The 22,614-nt window shown below is 39.0% G+C and overlaps 1 protein-coding gene across 1 annotated transcript; it reads right to left on the bottom strand.

Moving 5' to 3' along the window:
* On the bottom strand, nt 1–21,897 carry LOC105380773. Its single transcript, XM_048624287.1, has 18 exons — nt 21,719–21,897; nt 21,109–21,187; nt 20,709–20,848; nt 19,578–19,608; nt 18,498–18,617; nt 17,652–17,719; nt 17,008–17,040; nt 16,199–16,262; nt 15,398–15,502; nt 8,446–8,615; nt 7,838–7,928; nt 6,768–7,302; nt 6,241–6,517; nt 5,609–5,791; nt 4,691–4,886; nt 2,635–2,800; nt 2,168–2,335; nt 1–170 (listed from the first exon to the last, which is right to left on the bottom strand). The coding sequence occupies exons 1-18, from the start codon at nt 21,808–21,810 to the stop codon at nt 16–18; spliced, it is 2,673 nt and encodes an 890-aa protein (XP_048480244.1). The 5' UTR covers nt 21,811–21,897; the 3' UTR covers nt 1–15.
* Between the last annotated feature and the right edge of the window lie 717 nt (nt 21,898–22,614).

Below are 22,614 nucleotides of genomic sequence, written 5' to 3'. Positions count from 1 at the left end.
CGAATAACTGTTATATTAACACAGAATGTACTCACCGTACTCAATGTACTCGAGCAGGTACTTATTCTGCTTGACGCTGGTGCGTTTGCAGAGAGCTCTGTAGTGGATGTTGTCGGTGTAGCGAGCGATGATGACGTCACCCTTGGACGGTGGCTCTGTGAGTGGTGTGGCTGTTGGGGAAAGAGTGTGGTAAGTTAATATTATAAATGTGATAGTTTGTAAGTATCGATGAATGTTTGCAACTCTTTCACGGGAAAACGGCTGGAACAATTTTGGTGAAATTTGGTAAGCTGACACAAAGGCTACCTTTTATCCCGGAATTCCCACGTGAAAACCTTTGAAAGCGTAGCAAAGCTCGCCGGCAAAGATAGAATATTATAATGTTAGCGTTAAAATCACCGCACCCTTTTAGAATTCTATTTTGTTTCAATTTACTAAGCTGCTTTAGCTGTTGTCTATTTAACTTCCGTTAGGTATTACGCCATTTTGTCACATGCCTGAAGTAAGTCGTAAGAGACCAAGAAAGATGTGGCTTGATTGCGTGAAAGAAAACATGACAGAGTGTGTAGTGAATGAGGATAGGATAAAATGGCGTGACATGATGCACAACGCCGACCCTAATTAACTTTTCCTATGCCGAACAGCCGCGCACACATGTAACTGCCGTCTGCCGGCGCTTTTTGACAGTAGAGAGCGCCCGCGCGGGAATCACATTTATATGAATATTTGGGTATTATTGTTTGGTACTCAATAATGTATCGATTGTAATTTATTGTCAGATAGCTAATGAACGTGTTACAATGAATTTCATTGGTTATAATTGTTTTATTTGATTTCTATAGGTCATTGATTACAGATTTTTACTTGAAACTGCACCCATCACATAAAAATACCTCTATTTCAATATAATTTTAGTTTCAATCCACGTTTTTTTATATTTATTACTTGAAGAGATTATGTAGCTATCAACTGATATCAATAAAATATAAACTCTAAAGGAAATAGATTCATAATTTATATTTTGAAAACTGACTATAATTTGCTTTATTTCAAAAGACTCCATTTTCTGTACATGTGCATGTGTGCGTGACAAGAGCTTGCTCCAGTGCGCCGTGTGCCAGATCTGTCCCAAATCAAGGGTGTTCACTTTTGATGAAATGAAAACAAGAATGATAATATTTTTATAATGTTTCGTATTTTAGCATACTAAATTATAAAAACTGAAACGTAAGTTACTTACTGAATCATATTTACTTATTTGTTAACCTACTTTCAACAAATATTATACTATAAATATATATACATATATTTATTTATATAAATAGGACAGGTGATCACCCTCACAGAGTCATCTACACATCGATATCATTCTAAAGAGCCTAAACTTTACGTTCACTAGAGCGATGATCCTAAAAAATAAAACACGCTGTATAACAACCCAACGCACTTCGTGTACATACACGAGCGGCGGCCATTTTGTTTGCGTATTTGTGTGTGTGAATATTGGATACACCTTGATAAAAATTGATTTTCTCTAATATTTTGGCTATTTATTGAATAAACCGATATAAATATGTATTATCAATAAAATTATCTTTATAAATGAAATAAATTATTTATTGATGTTTTTACGTAACAGTCTAGAAAACAGTTTACAAAGTTACGCACCCTCCAGGCAATAATCCGGTACAATTTTAGATCGATAAAAACTCGATTTTTTGTATTTTTTTATACTATTGATTTATCACTATACCTTCAAAATTGAATAAATAACAAGAAAACATAGTATTTACTTCCCTTTTGACGTTTTTTCCATACGAAATCACTATTTTAGTACCAACAGTCACGAGTACAAGGACTGTTCAAGGTACCAATATTTTAATTTCGCGCTACTAGTTAACAAGTGAAGTTTTTGAATCAATGAATGTTGTCGATGGTTGTTTCATTCATATAGAATAAATTACAGGTGATTTCATACTCTATTTCATGGTAATTAATAACTAAAATCACAAAAATCGCGATGAAGTGCTCTTGGGACAGATCTGTCACTAGGCAGACAAGGGGGGTTGGGACAGATCTGGCACACGGCATTCTAGAGGTTAAGGAAAAGCCTAAGAAGAAGTATTACAAGCCATTTTATTATATTTTCTCTCTCTTTCCAACTCACCAGTGCTCCCATAAATAGCGACATCTTGTTCAATCATGTCGCACTGCCTAGCAACAGCCAAGTCTGCATCCCTCACTATCAGACGCGACTCGCTGACATCTATCACGACGACGGACGAGTTGTTCTTGAGCGGCGGCCGCGGGACCGTGGGGATGGCTGGCGGTTGCTCTGTGGGGGAGAATGTTTGGTTATTTATTCATTAAAAATTCAATATTATAAATGCGAATGTTTCTGAGTATGTGTGTGTATATTTGTTACTTCTTCAAGTCAAAACGGCTGAAACGATGTGATTAAGCGCGATGCAAAACTTTTGTCACGTTTTAATTGAGCCCCGTGCTAACCGTTCTGTCCATTGTTTGCGTCGTGTTCTACAACTCCCTACATTCATAAAAATACCTAATGTTTACATATCTTTCTTTGTTTTTTTGTTTTTCTTTCATACTTCTATTTTTTGTCAGAATACTGACCGACAGCAGCAGCAGGTGTCACCGGGTACTCCACAGCGGGCAGCCAGCGCCGCGCGACGCCATCCCCAATTTTCTCTGCTGTCTCTACTCGCACTATGGACACCAGCCGGTCGCCATTAGGCGATATAGATGTGACGGTTAGCTGGATGTTGGCACCGACTTCGATCTGGAAAGGAAAGAATTGTGTCTTTAGTACTGTAAATGTTTTGCTTTGAAGTGCAGTCTAAAAACTCACTATTCTGTGATGGGCTCAGGTTCGAAAGGAAACGACCGGCTCGAATGAGTACATGTTTAATAGTGAGTAAATATTGAAGTAAATGCGATTACAGAGTATACATTCAATACAGACAAAATATAGTGTACAATGGAACATAAAAGAGTAGAGAATAATTGAGGGCGTTGCAATCTAAGAAAGTGGCCACACTATTATAGTATAGAAAACGGACAAAAGTATCACGATACTTTAGCAGAAAAAATCAAAACGAGAAATGTTTCAAATATTTACTAATTATAAAATGCGACTTTTTGGGGAGGTTTATGTTAAGAGAAGAAATTAGTAGGGGAGAGGGGGGCAGTCTTGAATGAATTTCATTAAATCAAATCAACTGTAACTTTTATTTCATTGTGTATTTCATAATGTTTTTTTGCACTGAAACATGTGTTGGTTATCCCATTATGTAATTACTATAGGAGAAAAGTGATAGTATCACACATCGATATTTTATTACAGTTTTTTCTTGATCAGGAAAAAGTTCAAATGTGCCCCGGCAATTCTTCTAAAACTGTGTTTACCGATTTTCCTGCAACAAATTATTTAATTGGTCAGAAAAGCAGTGACTTGCAAATTATTATGTCTGGAGAATTTATACCGACTCTTACACTGAGTTGCAGAAAGGATCTTTAAGTTAATGTCGGCATTAAATGTATTGTTGCCTTGCTTTGACAGTATACGGACAGAAAGAGACAGACATAGATTTAATGTCCAAATTAGCTTAAAGTCCCTTGCTGCAACTCGGCATTACATATTCTTACACATATTTTTACAATAGGTACTCTACACGGAGAGACCGACACACATAGACACCTACAGCTGTAAAACTTATCGATACCCTTTTTGAGTCGGGGGTTAGTAAAAAAGTATCTAGACCTGATGTTTTGACAACATTAACATCCAGACCCTGATGTCATGTAACGTTTGACACTAGTATTTTCTAACCTCTATAAGAATAACAAATACACATTGAAAATCATTCTATTACATCAAAATAGTACTTTTTTACAAGAAATATAAGCAATGTATGTTAATGGTTAGAAATTAAGTACCTACTCACCAGTATAAAACGCTGCTCTTTCATAAACATCGTATATATTGACTAATACTTCTCCAGCCTCATTCTCCGCCAAACATCGTAGGTAAACGCTGTAAATCATCTGTCTAGCTTCGCTGCGAATGGTTTTATTCATTTTCACTTCGTGAACAAACTCAACAATCCACAAAACTCCAAAATTAAGCAAAATTCGATTTGTTTATACAGGAACAGGGCGAGTTTGACATTCAAACCATAGAAACAGACCACAAATCACAAGTTTTTTTTTATTGCCAGGTTTAAATCTGTTTAGTTCCAAAAACATTAATCTCTACTCTTTTGTGTTCAGCTGTAGATGCAATATAGAGTACTTAACTTAACACACTTCAATTCAAACACTTTCGTAATTTTAACTTCCATTTAGATCATCTCACATGATCCAAAACATCTGAAAGTCGGGTTACCCACTTATCCGACAACTTCAGTGCATTTGTACTCATTCAAAAACGGCGATAGGGCTCGCGACCTATCACATGAGTACAAATGTACAGCGAAAAGCGGGACACCCCGCACCAGTGTGTCATACACTATAGAGCGTGGGACACCCCTTTCTCATATGCTTCGCATACTATATAGAGCGTGGGACACCCCTTCCTCATATGCTTCGCATACTATATAGAGCGCGACACACCCCTTCCTCACATGCTGGGCACACAGCATGCGGCGTGGGACGCCCTCCTCACACACACCTGGGCGTCCAGCGCCGCGCAGTACTCGGGCTGGTCGCGGAACGCGCGCGCCAGGCGGCGGCAGCGCGCCGCGGGCGACACGGCCAGCAGCCGGCCCGCGTCCAGCAGCGCGCAGGAGGCGGGGGTGAGGAGGCGCGCGCGGTACCAGCCGCCGTCGGCCGGGTCGCAGATGGAGAACGTGTCGCCGGGGGATGGCCTGGGGGAGAAAATAATAGCGTTATTATTATTATAGAACTAATAGATGGATTAATTTATGAGGCAACGTTCTTCGCAATAAACTGGGGCAGAAATGTGAGTGTCTTTGGAGTGAGCTACGTCAGCTACGGCAAGCAAGTCATCAAATCTTTATAGTATAAAGTACAAAAACTTCTAAATTGCTAAAGATTACTACAGATTCTAAATTGTCAGATACTGAACGGTTCATCAAGAGTCGATTGTGCCGCCAATATAACTATACGCCACTTTATCGCGGGACAATCAACTGTTGATGAACCGTTCATAATCTGTCAATTTAGCATCTGAAATAAAAGAAAATAGGTACTTTACACTATACTCACTTAAACTCCTCAGTATCCTTCTCACACTGGAGCAGATAGTCTCCGCACAGCTCCATGTACCCTGCTGGAGCCTCTCGTTCATGACGAGACACGCCACGCCGCCGCGCGCCGCGCACTCCGAGGCTTTGTTCTCTACGGAACCTCGTCTACGTGTAGTGTGCAGCGTGGGACACCCCCGAGAGACTTCCAATACCGGCAAAGGGCTAGCACGGGCGCATTTAAGACGTGACAAAGATTTGCTTCGCTCTTACTCACATCGCGCAGCCTTAAGAGCGAGCGCGACGGAGAACTTTTGTCACGTCTCCAATACGCCCGAGCTAGCCCTTCAGGTTAAAAACAACAACTATACCAGCATACTCACTTGAACTCCTCAGTATCCGCCTCACACTGGAGCAGATAGTCTTCGCACAGCTTCATGTATCCCTCTTGGAACCTCTCGTTCATGACCAGACAGATCACGCCGCCACTTGCCGCACAGTCAGAGGCTTTGTTCTCTACAGAGCAGATGAGGGTCTCGCCTACTTCTGTTTGTTCTATTACTGATCTGTGAAAAAGTAACATTTTGTTGTAAATCCGTGGCAATTCTTAATTCTTCTTGTTAGCGTGTCGGTGGACACTAGGTCTGAGCTAGGGTTTATCACCATGGTTACCGAATTGGCCTGTCAAAGACTGACAAGATACGAACATAAATAAAGGTGCAGTTGACACTTGACTTGTGGAGGCTCCTTTCGTGGACCCAAATTAGCATTTGAAAGTCGGATCTATAAATCACAATACAACAACAAAAACATACATTCAAAATCTATCTAAATAACACCTTTCTTTCTCTTTAGCAAAACCTTAGTTTAAAGTTCCTTCGTGCAACTGGATATAAGTATGCACAAGAATGAGTATGAGTATAACGTTATTTCTTGATTAAGTTACTTGTGGAACGGATTAGTTTTCAACATAATGCAAATTTGTAGATAAACAAATATATTAAAATAATCTTACTTCTCAGGCACCAAAGGTTTCTGCTCAACCGCTGGAGCAGCCTTAACTTTCTTCGTCGGCGTAGTAGCGGCGGCAGTCAATGCTGGCTTGATCGTCATCTTAGGAGATTCCACCTTCGCTTCGGGTAACTTCGAGGTAGATGCAACAGCCTTCGGCTGCACTTCGGGAGTCTTCGGCTGCACTTCGGGAGTCTTCGGCTGCACTTCGGGAGTCTTCGGTTTCGCTTCGGGTTCCGCGGCTTTAGGGTAACCGGTCACTTTTGGGGTTGCCGCACCGTCTGTAAATATAAATTTCACGTGAATCTTGGGAATTTAAGAACATTATAATTGTTGTAATTTATGATGCCGTCGTTGTGTATTATCTCCAACACGCCTGCCATGCTTTGAGGTTATGACAATAGCGCTCTAGTCTTGGAGACAAATTTACAAGCAGTATCTAGATGTTAAGGGTTCCTTAATTTTTTTTATCTACTCCAAATACCTAGATGCAGTTGACAAAGTTAATAAAAAAAACGTAAAATTACAAACCTGGCTTCTTGTTGTCCCAAGTCTCTTCAGCATCATCATTCCTGGGGTACGCCTGACGCCCTTGCGGCTTCTGGTTCATGCCTTGACGGTTGCGGTTGTAACCTTGGTTGCTGCCATCTTGGTTGCGGTTGAAACCTTGGTTGCCGCCATCTTGGTTGCGGTTGTAACCTTGGTTGCCATCTTGGTTGCGATTGTAACCTTGGTTACCACCATCTTGGTTGCGGTTATAACCTTGGCCGCCATCTTCCTTCCGGTTGTAACCTTGGTTACCGCCATCTTGGTTACGGTTGTAACCTTGGTTGCCGCCATCTTGGTTCCGGTTGTAACCTTGGCCGCCATCTTGGTTCCGGTTGTAACCTTGGTTGCCGCCATCTTGGTTACGGTTGTAACCCTGGTTTCCGCGGCCATCTTGGTTGCCACGCCTGTCGTTGGTTCCACGGTTGTTGTCGTGGACGGGACGGACGTCTTGGGGCATGCGCATGGTGCGAGTGCTCTGCTCCTTAGGCGCGCGGTTGTCACTTGCTGGCTGCAGTTTCTGTAAGGAAATAGTTTATGAATGGCTACTGGGAAAGCAGGGGTTAACGTATCGACACGACTTGTAAAATTATTCGTGATCTAGCTAGATATGTGACAGTTGAATGAGGATTAACTGTTTTACATGATTGGCTAATGAAAGGACTGCCAAGGGTGCGTCGAACGTATATCAGCAAGACAAATTCACTCTAGATCGACGCGACGGCTTTTTGCGAGAAGCCCCAATTTTTTATTTACTAACCCCCTTATTCATAAAAAAAACTAACTGGACGCTTTAGCTATTGAACTGTTTTGTCACTCTCTGTCAAATAACAAATTGTTCTCTGACAGAGACTACTACTTGTTTACTAATCTGTGGCCATGGCCATACGCGAATTATTGCAACATGACTATTTGACCATAGTCCAAAATATATATTTTGGAGACATGTATAGACACTATTATAAATTAGAATAAAATTGACACTCAGCTTTTTGCGTGACGCTGGTACAAAATTTCATATTACAAGATTTTTATTTAGTAATCGGGTTCCATACCTTCCGGTCGTTATCAGCAGACACGTCGGAGCGCGGGCGACGCAGCGCCGCGATCGGGGGCTCGTCCATTTTCAGCGGAGGCACCTGGGTCCTGCGTGCGGAGTAATCAAGTTAAGCATGATGGATTGATGATAGATCGATAAATGGAATGGTGATGTTATAATTTATAAACATGATAGAGAATAGGACTTATCACTTCTGCCATCTGTAACATGACGATGAATGATTTATCTAGAATGGAAGGTTGGTTTATTGAAAGGACAGTTACAGTTTTAAAACTTGAAAGAGGACTTCTGTCATCTACATATTTTTTCCTGTCATAGAACAACGCGTATCATCACCGTATAGTATCAGACGGCACTTTATATGCTCGCAATCTTTAGGTAGCGGTTGGATGAGGAAGGCCGTGGCCTGGCGTTTCGGGATAGTTATATGTCCGGCAGTTAACGATAAAAAGCTACTATCAACTTTATTTTACTTTATTTTATTGTCACAATACAGCGAGTTATCAATTATTACTATTAAAATAACAAAATGCTCTTAGTATGACACACACACACACACACACACACACACACACACACACACACACACACACACACACTCACCTGGCGAGGTTGTGGCACAGCTGGCTGTGTCGGCGCGCCCAGTCGCGGCGCTGGCACAGCGGGCCGCAGTAAGGGGTGACCTCGCAGCGCGCGCAGTAAGCGCTGGCGGCGGCGCCGCAAGCCACGCACGCGTCCGACCGCTCGTGCTGCAGGGCGGGCACATTAACCGGCTGCCGGTGGGGTTATTACATTTTCTTGGTCATTTTATTGTTAGTAGGGTTTAGGGGCAGTTTAAGGACGCTACGCACTGAGCCCGCCGGGCCGCAGACACGACCCGGAGGCCGCCAACATGGCCGCGCCACTCGATCCCCCGCAGACTGCAGACTTTTATTCGGCCGATAGTTTGGTCGGGCTCTTAATCAGTATGGAGATGTATGGTATTGCGCACATTCAACGATTATGTATCGGCCGATACTCCATACTGATTAAGAGCCCGACCAAATTATCGGCCGACTAAAAGTCTGCAGTCTGCGGGGGGTCTTATAGTCACTACTAACTGGCAAATAAATTTCGCATCTCAAGCCACTGACAAAATTTTCGAACTTGCAATGAGCAAAACAGTCGACAAAAAGTTGCCGACATAGGCGGCCCGGGGAGTCAGTGAGTAGAGCGCTTCACAGGTCCTGAAGGGTGAGGCCAGACAAGCGTAATTTTGTGAGTTGTGAGTGAGTTACACTCGTCTGGCCTCTCCCTAAACGAGCAGATTTTTAGAAGGTTGGAAATCATAGCAACGTGGCATAGCAATTCTCTGGTGGAAAAGCACCCTTAAGGTTTGGTTAGTTAAGTAAATATTAAATCTCTCAGGATATATATATATAATGCAATGGTTTATCAATCTAACTATAAGAAAGATATGTTTTACTTGTCAAGGAGCGTTCGGAACAAGATATTATTTAGGGCTATTCTATTATAAATTAACAAAGATATCCTCATATCTTTGTTAATTTATGTTTGGCCCAAAATCCACTATAAAAATGCAAAATGTTTCCATTTCTTTAATCTAAATTATGCAGATTTTTGTGCTGATTGGAAAACGTATTCCTATCATCAGAAAAAGATTCATTGAGACCATTTTTGGGAATAATGGGATATTATACCATGTTTCGAACGCACCTGAGCCTGTCACGACAATAACAACTAAGTAAATAGAAGGTATTACTTGGGAGTAGAGTATACCTAGAGCTTTTGTCTAGCAGACAAAAATAAAACTGATGGCTGATAATGATGAACCTTTGTGCATATTCCCTGGAGCCTACCTGGTCCCATATTGCTTTCTTATGGGCAGATTAAATATAATCCCACCAAAAACATTAAATGTTAAAAAATGCCAAGTCTATCGATGCAGTCTTTCCATCGTAAAAAGTTGTGAGATCTCATAGAAGCCAAGTCCTATTCAAATTATTTTGTAGTTATAAATCAACATTAAGTAATTTTATCAATAGTTTTCTTGGTTTAAATACATAGGGCCTGTATCACAATGTCTGGTTAGTGGCTACCTGTGAGATAAAATACATGCTGTCACTGTCTAAAAAATTATAACAGAGTGACAGCATGTATTTTTAACCGACTTCAAAAAAAGGAGGAGATTCTCAATTCGTCGGAATCTTTTTTTTTTTTATATTTTTTTTTATGTATGTTCACCGATTACTCCGCCGTTTATAAACCGATTTTGAAAATTCTTTTTTTGTTGTATTGGGTTGAGCTCCCAGGTGGTCCCATTTTTTTTCAGAATTTTATCTCACCTTAAAGGGGTAAAAACAGGGTATGAATTTCCATTTTGGGCACATATTAACCGATTCTAATGAAATTAAGAACGTAAATATAGTTCTTATAACAAAAAAATATGATGGTGACCTTGAGCTGATCTGATGATGGAAACGGAAGGCAGTCAGGGGAACTCCTCAACGGTATATAGCAACTACTTCGTGTTTAGGCTTGAATGATTCGTATTGATTAGTAGGACTTTTTGGTATCATTTGCACCTTACTTTTGATTGAAAATTATTACAAATAAACTAAAAACTATTAAATAAAATAATAATTAAAAAAATTAAAAAACCGACTTCAAAAAACCACTAAAATGTAAGAAATAATTTAAGGTTTACACAAATTCTACTCGTATGAGACAGTACAAATATACCTAAGCAGGAACTGTTCTTTTTTGAAGTTGGTGCCATATTTCTTCAGATTACTTTGTCACCGCACCAACATCAAAAAAGAACAGTTCCTGCTTAGGTATATTTGTACTGTCTCATACGAGTAGAATTTGTGTAAACCTTAAATTATTTCTTACATTTTAGTGGTTTTTTGAAGTCGGTTTTTTTATCTCACAGGTAGCCACTAAGGTTCGTTTTATTAAGGCCCTGTTTCACAATGCCTGGTTGTGAAACAGGGCCTTAATAAAACGAACAGTACATATTTGTACAATAAAGAGTTAAATCATAAATAATAATAATAATACATACCTGGCGACTATAACATGCATATTTCCTTCTTACAGGTTGTTGCAAAAGTGATGTACTTAGCCGAAATGGACAATTATTAATTTAATATACAGTGGGTTGTTTTTCGGACCCGACAAACTTTAAGGGTGGATTCTACGAGTAATTTCATTGAGAAAACACCCCCATATGTGGGTTCAAATCTCAATATTCTAGAAATGGCGGCCATTTTAAAGTTTTAGATAGGTACTTAGTTTCCATAAAAAAACATATCTCGAGATTTAAACGACTTACGGACATGAAATAAAGTGATTTTCGGGTCGAAGTCGAAAGTTTGTCGGGTCTGAAAAACAACACACTTTTAGAATTATTGTCAGAACTTACTTCTTACTGTATATTATTGGCTAAAAAGGTATTTGCTGCATAGAAATTTTGATGATCATGTGACTTTTACTATGGAGTCGTAGTCGTCGTGGAAAGTCGTAGAACAAAAGTTGTTGTAAATGAACATTTTGGCTAAGTTTACCACTTCTGCAATATCCAATCTGTCTATCGGAACTACAACAACATAATTATTCTAGCTACAGAAAAAAGGCATTATAATTTTAAAATATTTAATTGAAATTATAAAAAGTGCAAACTTAATTAAGTACTAAAATAATTAGAGCATTCACATGGCACACTCATGATGACTAATTTGAAAAAAATGCAAATTATATTGACAAACACAAAACACCAAAATTGTAAATTGTCACATGCAAAAGTAAAGCTAAAACAATAAATGCAATTATTTATTTAAAAAAACAATGAGAATCAAAATTCTAACTGGAGTATTCGTTAAGTTTTTCATTCCTTAGCTAGTTAAAAATAAATATTGTCTTATACATATCACGAAAGAAGTAGGTGGTACCTACCGATTTACTATTTTCTAAAGTAAATGAACAAACATTAATAAATACTGAAATGGAATGCTAAATTGTGATTATCAGATTAAATTGTAACATGAATTAATAACACAGATTCGATCCAAGAGCTGCTTAAACCTAGTTTTAAAAACTACTAACTAATTAATACCTATTAAAGAACTGACAAATAACAAAAACAACCTATTAGCTCACTCACTAAACTCAATTTTTATATTCTCCCCTCCAACTTTGGCATTGAACGATCCACTCTTGATAGCCGTCCTAGACTTTTTATCCATCATCACAGTAAAAGACCCCCCTTATCGCCTCTAGAAACTACCTCCCATAACTCCGTATTGAGATCAGCCCGTCTAGTACAGGTTTGATAGTTTATCGAAAACTATAAAAGTTTACGTTTTCTCGCATACAAAGTGACGCCTCTAGCGGAAACTATCATTAAACTTTTGACAGATAATGTATGCAGATGACAAAACAAAACAAAACTTTTTTCGTTTTGTAAAAAATTGCAAAGCTAGACGGTCTGCGTTACGGTGTTCCAGAAGATCGAATAGCACAGTCAAATCCTCATTACTATCTGGCAAAATTCTTGGTGGGACTTTAACTGTAACCTTATAGGAAGATGCATTCATTCACTGATTTTACAAGAGATAAATTGTTAGTTCTAGTGTCCTAACAAGTTACATTGAACAAGCTCATCGTCGTCAGTGAACAAATCAAAGGTGTCTTCGTAATTTTTCCTCTTCATCAAAGTAGCTGACTCATTGTCGATTTCTAAATCGATCAGTTTGAAGATATCATTCTCTTTTTCGAGTAGAACTTTCCACGTTTCTGTTTTCAATCCCGGGAATTCCTTTTTTAAAACATCCGTGACTTCTTGGTAACTCGTAGAGTTTGGCGCTCGAATTGTGAACTTGGCTCTCGATTTGAATGTTCCTTTGCTCGATTTAGGAGTAACATTTGTTATCAATTTCTTTGTCAACTCCTCTAAAGACGCTTTCGGTTTGACCTTCGACTTGAGGGAACCAAGGTGGAAACTCACCGCTTTATTAATCCCTACGTGACTATTGAAATTCGAGCTACTAATAACTTGAGCAGAGCATTTATCGATTTGCAACACAACTTCCAGTTTTCCCTCCGATTTGGCTGTACTGATTTTGCGCCAAAAGTGTGTCCGCAATCTTGGATTCTCTCTTTGCAGTATATGTATAACCTCATCTGAAGATTTGTCAGTTTCCACGCTCATATTCACAATGCCGACCGGACCACGATACTCTGTAGCTTTCAACTGTATGCGAACTGATGCACTGACTTCTGGCAAGGCCTCGGCGATCCAAGCGCGTGTCGCCACGTTAGCACAGATGACAAATATCACCCCATCAAAGAGGTACATGTCATGGAATTTCGGTATGTCATCTTCACTCATGGCACCTTCAGAGATGTATCTACAAACTAGGTTTTCAATGGATCGTCTCACAGCCAGAAACATTGTTTCGTAGATCCTTGAATCAGGGTAGTCGGCTGGACCAACGTATAGCTTCAGATCATCGGCAATCAAGTCGGAATAATGGTTGGAGCGAGTTTTAGCTAATGGGACCTTAGTGATGTTAGTATCTATAGGGACATGCATTGTATCAATCACCTTATCTTTCCGTAAATTTGCTTCACTGTCAACTTGATCGCTATCGTTGTTATTGCTAATATCTTGCTCTGCGGGGGAGTCTACCAAAGATTTCGAAACAGAATCTCTTTTCTGTCGATCAATGATTCTAAATTCAAGTTTCTCGCCTTTATACATCGGCTTGAAGTCTGGACTTCTGATGATGGCCAGCGACGCGGGGTCCACACCAAACTGCCTCTTCTGCTTACCTATCACATTCGAATAGAACTTCCAATCCTCTAGTTTTAAAGCAGGATAATCCTCTTGCAATTTCAACAGTATATCGAGTGATTCAAGATTGGCAAGGTCTTTCGGCAAACGTATTACTAACCTAGTGTACCTAACTAGACTTTGCAAGTCCTTAAATTCTAGTCTTAAGCCGGTGGCATTAACGAATTTGGGAAGGGTTTCAATTAAATAATCCTTCGTTTCTAAACTATCACAGATGTAGATCACAGCGCCGTTTGAAAGATAAAAATCTTGGAATTTTGGAATGATGAGATTGTCGAAGCGCTTCATATCTTTATGGACATATTCATTGAACAAATATTTGAACCTCCTCACGTGGATTCCTTCGAGCTTGTTCTGCGGATAGCCTTCAAGGACAACAGCTATTTTTAATTCATCTTCGACATCCAAGTAGTTCGTTCGTCTATGGTAGGCCATGCCTCGGTTACTCTCTATGGTCACATTACTGTTAATAGAGAGTGTGCTTCTGTAAACAGATTCAGTTGCTTCAGATTCTGTGTTTTTCGATGTGTCTGGCTCATTCTTTTCTTCACAATTATTGTCCGAACATTTTGTTTTCTTTGCATTGTCTTCATTTTCTTCATCACTGGAAAGATTAGCATCACCGGACCACGATACAACAGAATTTTTGTAGTCAGGATGTTCTGAATCTACCATTTTGATTAATACATTATCTGGTTGTATATTTTCTTTCACATCGTTTCCGTTTTTGTCAGTAGTTTTACATTCGTCCAGCGTGACGCTTTGAATCGTTTCCGTTGGATTAAATACTTTACTATAGTGAATGGTCTTAATTTCATCTTCCGTGTCAGAGCTTTCATCACTTGAAAAACCATTGTGCTGTACAGCAACATCCTTTTGTAAATTGACATTCGAACTCACAGGAGTGACACCTGCCGACCGCAACTCGTTCAGAAGTTTCACTCTAGATTGAATGCTGTGTATCTCGTCATCAAACACCAAACAATCATAGTAGATCTCAGAGTACCCACACAGCTCAAATTCGATTTGACCGTAGTCGATAATGTTATAGAACCCCATGCCTCTTATAATCTCTCCCGACACTCGATCTACGAGGAACTTGGTAATTTCGATGTCGTCCACTAACTTTTGCGAGTATATTTTCCACGACTTCGTTTTTAGCAGTGGATTGAAGTACTGCAGTAGACGGAACACGTCTCGGGCGGTGGCTGGCCAGCTGCTCTTGGGAATCCTAAGTAGAGCCAAACACATTCTCTTACACTTTGAACTGAGCAACATTACATTAAAGCCGATCCTCTCTTGCAGACCGGGGCAGATGCGCACTAGCCATTCTTTCGTCGCAACATCTTTACAAATGCAAACAATAGCACCGCGGCTTAAATAGTAATCTAAAAACACAGGCGTCTTCTTCAACAGACCCGCTTTCAGCTGCATATCTAAAATACTATCAACATTCTTCCTAAACAACTCTAAATGTCTCAACCCCATTTTCGTTTTAGGATAACCGTCTAGCGCTACAACAATTTTAGAATCATCATCTACGATACCTAGATAATCAACAGCTCTTAATTCGATTAACCTATCAGTCTCGTCGTTTTCACTGTCTGTATCATCGAAGTCGTTTTTTAAATCTACAGTAACATCATTTCTAGCTACGTGACCAGTTTTGACGAGTTGGTCTTTAGACTTATCTTGGACCTTGTGGTCTTTAGTGACATCGCTTTCGACGACGCAAGTGGACGGGGTAGAGGAGCCGTCAGCTGAGTCTTCGTAGCTCTTGCGTGCGCGGGAATCTCGCTCCTTCTGCCAACAAGATTGAAGCTTGTTTTCTATGAACTTTTAAGGCAAGACTCGAAAGCGATGTCACTAGATTGGCGAAGCGAGTTGCAGCAGATGTAGCACTCCAAGTAATATGCATGCACGTGAATTTCGACAGAGCCAATTTGCATGCATCGTAGGGTAATGGGGAAAATGTTATGCGGTAAATTGTCACATTAGACCTAAAGGGAATATGCACAAGATTGTTGTAGAATGACTCAGAATCTGTGACAATCACAGCATAATGAAATAGATTCTATTCGTTGGTTATCTTCCGTAACAGCGGCGTTACTACCCACAACCATAAGTCTTACGTTTAAAGCCATACGTTCAAATGTGTAGGTATATCTTGTTAAAATCTAAATGAAATAATATTTTAACGCGAGTCGTAGCTACGCGTCGCAGCTACAAGAAACAGAATTATTTGAATAAGCATTATCCAAAAGTCTTTCTGTAATAAAATATTCAAGTACACAGTCCGACAACGCTACCTTTGCAACAGGTAAAATTTATTTTGAACAGATCAACGATTTTGAAATTACAACGAAAACCGACAGACTGCCACAAAATAAAGTTGAACGCGAATTCACTAGTTTTGGCGATGGGAATAGTTTCTGTTGCTAAGTTAGTTTTGTCGGACTCTATTTGTATTCTAAAACAACAACAAAAACTGTTTCTTACCGTATCGCCACCGCAAGCGGCATAGTTGCCATCGTAGTCGCCAGACGAGTCCAAATTGTTGGCCCTGTAAATAAATATTATAATTAACCCTTGACGAGTTGATATAAATATGTTTACATACTATTTGATGGTTTCCGACACACATTGCTGGGCTTGTTGTACCTATAGTATTAGCAAAACATTTAAATCCGCCATACGGCCATATACATACTCAGAAATGTACGGTCGCCTGCGCCTAAAAGTATACAGGCGGAGTTTTTAAAATAGCGATCCCTGATGATGAAGGGACCAGCTACATCGGTTATAAATCCGGGGACGTGTTGTATGTGATGTGTGTAGCAGTGGTGTTTATGTGGATGTGCTTGAGCAGCTTGAGATCGCTATTTTAAAAACTCCGCCTGTATACTTTTAGGCGCAGGTGACCGTACATCTACTTAACACTCGCCCTAAAAATTGTGTGAACAGTCCTTTGATGAGAAACAAAATGTCTGAAAACAGTGGCAACAACACAACAAGACCAATAAAACAATCGCAATTACAAATATTTAGGGCCCTACCACAAAAACTTAGACAGTATTTAAACACATGTTTAGCGCTGTCAAACGTCTACAAATTATGTCATATTAATAAACACTTGTTAAACAATGTTAATTTTTTTTTTGTGGTAGTTCAGTTAGATTTTAAAATTATGTGGTTCTATGCGGATGCTTCCTGTGGATGTGATATGCATATGCATGTTTGATGATGACTATGAATGTTAACGAACACACAAGGATGCTGCAGTCACACACACACACACACACACTCACCATCGCACTTTTGCTTTTAAACGTCTGCTAGTGCTGCATGAAAAAAAAACACAGTATCAATTTGAATCTCACTTACTTACTAAAATTAATATTGCATATCTTTCTATCACCTTCTCATCTCATCACCCGTTAAACATAGTCTAAAATTTTCTACTATTATTTACCTAACTGTATATGTTAACTTCTAAAACGCTATTTATTGTATTGAAAGAGCTTGTATATTATTATATCAGTTCTTCACCAATCAAAGAAATCACTTTGCAAAAAGCCTGCCATTATATGCTTACCTACGTACTAAACTTGTGCAATGAAAAGGTTCCACTCACAAAATGCCCACATTAAACGACGCTAATTTTTTCAAACATTTAATTTTAAAAATTAACAAAATATTACAGTTTTTATTTGGTAATATCCTGATGCTCTGTTAAATGTACTTACTTCAATGTTGCAGAAGGCGTCATTAAGCTAGCATTTTTCGTTTAGAAGTAATTTGGTGATTTTCTCAGTGGAACCTTTTCATTGACCGTGAGTGTTATTTTTAATTATAACTAATTTTTATACAAAAAAGATCCCGACGAATTGAGAACCTCCTTCTTTTTTGAAGTCGGTTAATAAAGTGTTTAAAATAAAAATAAATATCTTACTTGGAATCGTTGTTGACCACGATTCTTCCACCGGGCAGCACGCAACGCGTACCGAGACCCGTGGGTGCCTTGAAAACAAATATTATATGTCAATTCATAGTGACTAGGCAAACGTAGGTGTGGGACGCCCTCCGGCTAGATGGGGTGCTGACTTGCGAAAGCTGCTGCTGGTTATGATTGGATGCAGAAAGCTAAAGATCGCATCCAGTGGCGTGCTTTTTTTTTATTTATATTTATTCAACAAAAACTTACGACTATTTTTAACAATTTGTTTCGCCAAACTGGTAACAGTTTGTTGGCGGTACGCTCAGGGAGAGGCCTACGTCCAGTAGTGGACTGCTATAGGCTAATGATGATGATGAACATGTGGATTGGAGAAGAAAAAACCAAGCCCAAGCAAACAGTGTAAGAGCTTGATGACTTTGATCAGTAATGGTAATTTTAAACATTGAGTGGAAATGACAATTTGTTTATTTGAAAAGTAGAGAGGATGTCTGTATGTGACTCTTTCTCAACTGGACCTCTATTCTATTCTCTGTGGGGGTGTAAGCACCTGCACCTGGCTCAATACTCAATCATTTATTGCATCCATAAGTAAGTTTTACAGGTGTTCAATACATGAACTGTCTCTCAAATGTACCTAACCTTTGTCAGACAGCATGGTGGGAAATGGTCCAAACTTAGGAAGGCAGATTAGTCCTTGAGGATATAAAGGAGAGATTTGAGAGAGCCGGGTACTTCACCTCCACAGATAATATAATGCTTTTAGCATTAATACTATTGTAAATTCAGCAATAAAGTATAAATAAATAAAATATAATAGAATAGTATAGAATCATCACTCACAGCGGCAGTCTTGCTGGTGTTCAACTTCTGCCGGTACAGCATCTTGCGCAGCTTCTGCAGCGTCAGCTCCACATCCTCGTCCTCCTCCTCCGCATGGTCCATCAGGTCATTGATGTGGGACTGGGAATTAACAAACATACTGTAGTGCCTGGGATACACTAAGCTAGTTTTTCAAAGTAGGGCAAGCTATATTGCATTCCACGGGGAAAGACACCTGATACTAACAAAAACTACCCTTAGTGGTTACGGTTAACGGTTGGTAGAGCCAATACTTCCCACTTGCGTCGGTTTGTCCAGCCAGCCGAGGAGCTGCCTGCTGGAGGGGGTGAAGAGTGGTCTGTATGGAAAACTCTAAACCGCCTCCGGGCTGGCGTTGCCCGGACGAAGGACAATTTAAGGCGATGGGATATGCTCCCAGCCAATGCCAGCACTCTATGCAGTTGCGGAAACCTCCAGACTACGTCACACCTTATAGAGTGTCCTAATGCCCCAAAATGCAGTCAAGGAGACCTGATGAAGACCAATGATCTCGCAATAAGAGTAGCAAAACACTGGAGGAGGTTAGCTTAGTGCATTCACACGATAGAAGAAGAAGAAGTGTAGATATATCAGCTGTCACCCATATTACCGGCCACATCATTTAGGGTTGATGACATTGTGTGAGATGTCCTTACATATTACCTATAATTGTTGAAAAAATTTCATCATTTATAATTAGTAGAAGTACAAAACCAAAGGTCCCCTGTTTCATGCCCAGTGCGAGAATTCCTCTATTACTATCCATTTATTTGGTAACTAGAGGCATTTAATACTATTTAGTATCTAAACCTCTCGTGTTTCCCCTAAAACCTAAGAAATATTTTTTAATAGCTGTTCCCGCAAGCTTCGCTTCGCCTTAAAAAGTTTTCCCGTGGGAATTCCAGGATAAATAGTAGCCTATGTTCTTTCTCAGGGTCTAGACCATATGTATACTAAATGTCATTCAAATCCATTCAGTAGTTTTGGCGTGAAAGACTAACAGACAGACAGACACAGTTACTTTCGCATTTATAATATTAGTTAGGACTAAAAACTACTTACAATGCTGATATCTCCTTGAGCCATTTCTTGCCTGAAATAAATGTACAATACAATTGTAATTATATTTTAAGTACAGAAACATAAACTTACATAAGTACTTACTAAAGTTCTTGTTAACTTAAGTCAAAAAGTTGATTCACAGCTCACAGCTCAGAAAGTAAGTTGAGCAGCACTTGAGTATACTTGAGTATAAAATGAAGTGTTGGTAGATTTATCGAATTTGTTCCCTTGACATTTTGGGGTTTTTATGGATATCTTGGGTTGGAAATAAAAGTAAGTACCTAATTGTAGCTGTTTTAGCCGTTTTACTGAGAAGACATTCTTATCTATTTCCGTTCGTGGGTTCCTGGTACTTACTAACTTATTCGCTATCTTTGCAAAGACGAACTAAGTAACTGTATACAGCGATAAGTTGGCACAATGTTACTTGATTAGCCATAGGAAAATATAATTACCTACGCTTTTTTGATAGCCATAGCACATTTTTGAAACAATGGCGACCTTTGTAAGGCTCTCATGGCGACATAATGTGAACCTCATAACTTGAAGAACTGGCTTTGTTGTTCTACTATCGTTAAAATTTATAACGCACCTTGATTTCTGCAGGTTTAATAACCATATTAGCGTTAAATTACGAATGGTAGGTATGTTTGAATTAGACAAGAAAGTAATTTTCGACTTACTTCATCGTATCGGGGTTTTCATTCAACGATTTGAGAAACTTGTTCATGAGCATGGCAGTCACAATCCAAACAAATATTAACTTCACACTCAAATTAATACAAGACAAACGCTTACAAAGTTAATTTCAAGTAAAGAGCACACAAAAAATATTATTCTCAATATTTTCGCACACAACAACTTGCCGGCCGGCATGGGAAAAAGAAGTTTTTCTTCAAAACTTTAACAACTTCTTATTGGCCGAAACAAATTGTAACAACCAATCACAAGGCATTCTAAAAATAGCTTCACGCTCTGTGATTGGTCTAAAAAAAAACTGTCTTGATTGGTTCTTATTTTATTTTTTTACAAGGCAACGGCAATTGAATCTTATTCAGCCAACAAAAAACACCTAGGTACATTGCAGAAAGTTAGAAAGATGATTATTAAATTATATAAATTTATACATACGTGCTGTATCTGCTGCTATAACTGCGATCGCGATCCGTGCCCACGTGGCCGTTATTTACGGTTCTTCTGTTGTTGTTGTTGTGGTTGCTGTTATTATTGTAGTTATTTCTTCGCGCGTTATCTTGCGTGTCCATCTTTTTCTAGACAAGCCAAGGGTTCTTCATTAGACTTAATATTATACCCATGGAAGTATTATACCATGAGACGTGTAGCTCGTGCAAGATTTAATAGATTATTACTGTTGTAAAGTGTCTATACATAGATAGAATATTATTTATTTGTACACAAAACAAGAACAGAATTTAAAACTGATTAAATTGTCCAATGAGTTTTATTTTATTTTCCAAATTAAGTTATAATATCGTATATGTGTAATGCATTGACTTTTTTGTATACTTGCCTTCATCTTGTAAGCTATGGAAATGTTAAGTCGCAGAGGTTCGGTGTGATTTAGCTTCATCATCGCTTGCTTAGCTTCCCTGTGAATGAGAAAATTAGTTACATACAAATAATAATATCCTCCTAGTCGAATCTCCACCTGAGAACCTTGAGATTGGCCATTGGGACTAGATAATGTGCCAAAGTGTGTGCGCAATACACTGGAGCACTCTCTTCCATCACTCTCATAACACAAAGGGACAGATTGACTGACACAACTGAAGAGGTGCATGAATTACTGTTTTACATGCCCATTGACAGCATGGATCATTTAATTTCAGAGAAAGAGCCCCTTATCCGAACGGACTACTCTAGTTTGTAAAAATTGACAATCATCAGAAAATTTGATATTTATACTATGAATAAAAACATTTGACTTTGACTTTCATTGTTTTGGACATCAAGTATTCAGCATTCTATGTACTCACTAAACATGGAACCACAATTTTCAAACACAAATTTGACTCTATGGACAGCAAAACTTGTTGTGTAATTGTTTGTTTTGTATTGTGTTTTTGTCTTGTTGTTGTCTGTGTGTCAATTAATTGGTTCTTTATTTTTACAGAACTTACCCTGGAGTCTCAAATCTGACTAAGCCATAATGCTTCTTAGGATCGGTGCTCACAAAGCACTCAGTCAAGGTTCCATACTTCGAGAATGCCATCTCTAGACCCTGTTGGTTGAGCCCTTTCGGCAAATTTTTCACATGCAAACGACAGTGGTCCAAGTTATCTTCTTCGCTGATGGTGAAAGAAAAACTTGTATTACAGTAAAGGTTGGGTCATACAAAGAGATATGGTGACATACAACTGGCTAGAGACAGACGGCGGTGGCGGAACTACACAAACAGTCCAGATCTTAACCCTTAAATGGCGATGGCTACTCATATTTCATTGGTTTTCACCTTAGGGGTTACAGATCAAAACAAAATGGTATACATATTATTACGGTTAAGAGGAAACTTCAGCAGTAACACATTGAAGATAGTTTCTTCATGGTGGAATTTTACATTGAGCAACCTGTAATCAGCTGGATGTTCCGGTTAGTCACTGACCGATGACCCCCTGTATAGTATACCATCCTGTAGATTTATATAATATATAATATAAACACTCACACCTTGTACTAATGTACTCCCTTGCGGGGTAGGCAGTGTTTCTGGTATTTATAGTTATTGTGTTATAGTTATTGTAACAACTAATAAGTGGGCATACCTCGGCTCTTCGGTGTCGTAGGGCGAGTTGTTTTCCTCCCATCCCGTGGAATTGTTATATCCTGAGTAACCTGACATCGTTCTAGGACAAAGGACAAATCATTTATTATGAGTTATCTATTATTATTGTTTCGTAAACTCAAATTTATTTGTGTGTGATATAAAATTATGTTTCTGGAGGAGGTCCTGGAGTTAAATTAAGGCAAAAACATGCAATTAATTAATAAGGTATGATTGAAACAACGGCGAAACCGG

Source organism: Plutella xylostella, chromosome 11, assembly GCF_932276165.1.
Source record: "Plutella xylostella chromosome 11, ilPluXylo3.1, whole genome shotgun sequence".
Classification (NCBI taxonomy): Eukaryota; Metazoa; Arthropoda; class Insecta; order Lepidoptera; family Plutellidae; genus Plutella; species Plutella xylostella.
Note: the sequence above shows the minus strand (reverse complement) of the source record. Positions and strands in the feature narration are given on the sequence as shown.

Coding starts and splice junctions, on each gene's coding strand:
- LOC105380773 (XM_048624287.1), bottom strand. CDS start 21,810: ATGGCATTCTCGAAGTATGGAACCTTGACTGAGTGCTTTGTGAGCACC. Junction 17,720..18,497: donor ACACCAGCAAGACTGCCGCT/GTGAGTGATGAT, acceptor TTTGTTTTCAAG/GCACCCACGGGTCTCGGTAC. Junction 15,503..16,198: donor CCGCTTGCGGTGGCGATACG/GTAAGAAACAGT, acceptor TCTTGTTGGCAG/AAGGAGCGAGATTCCCGCGC.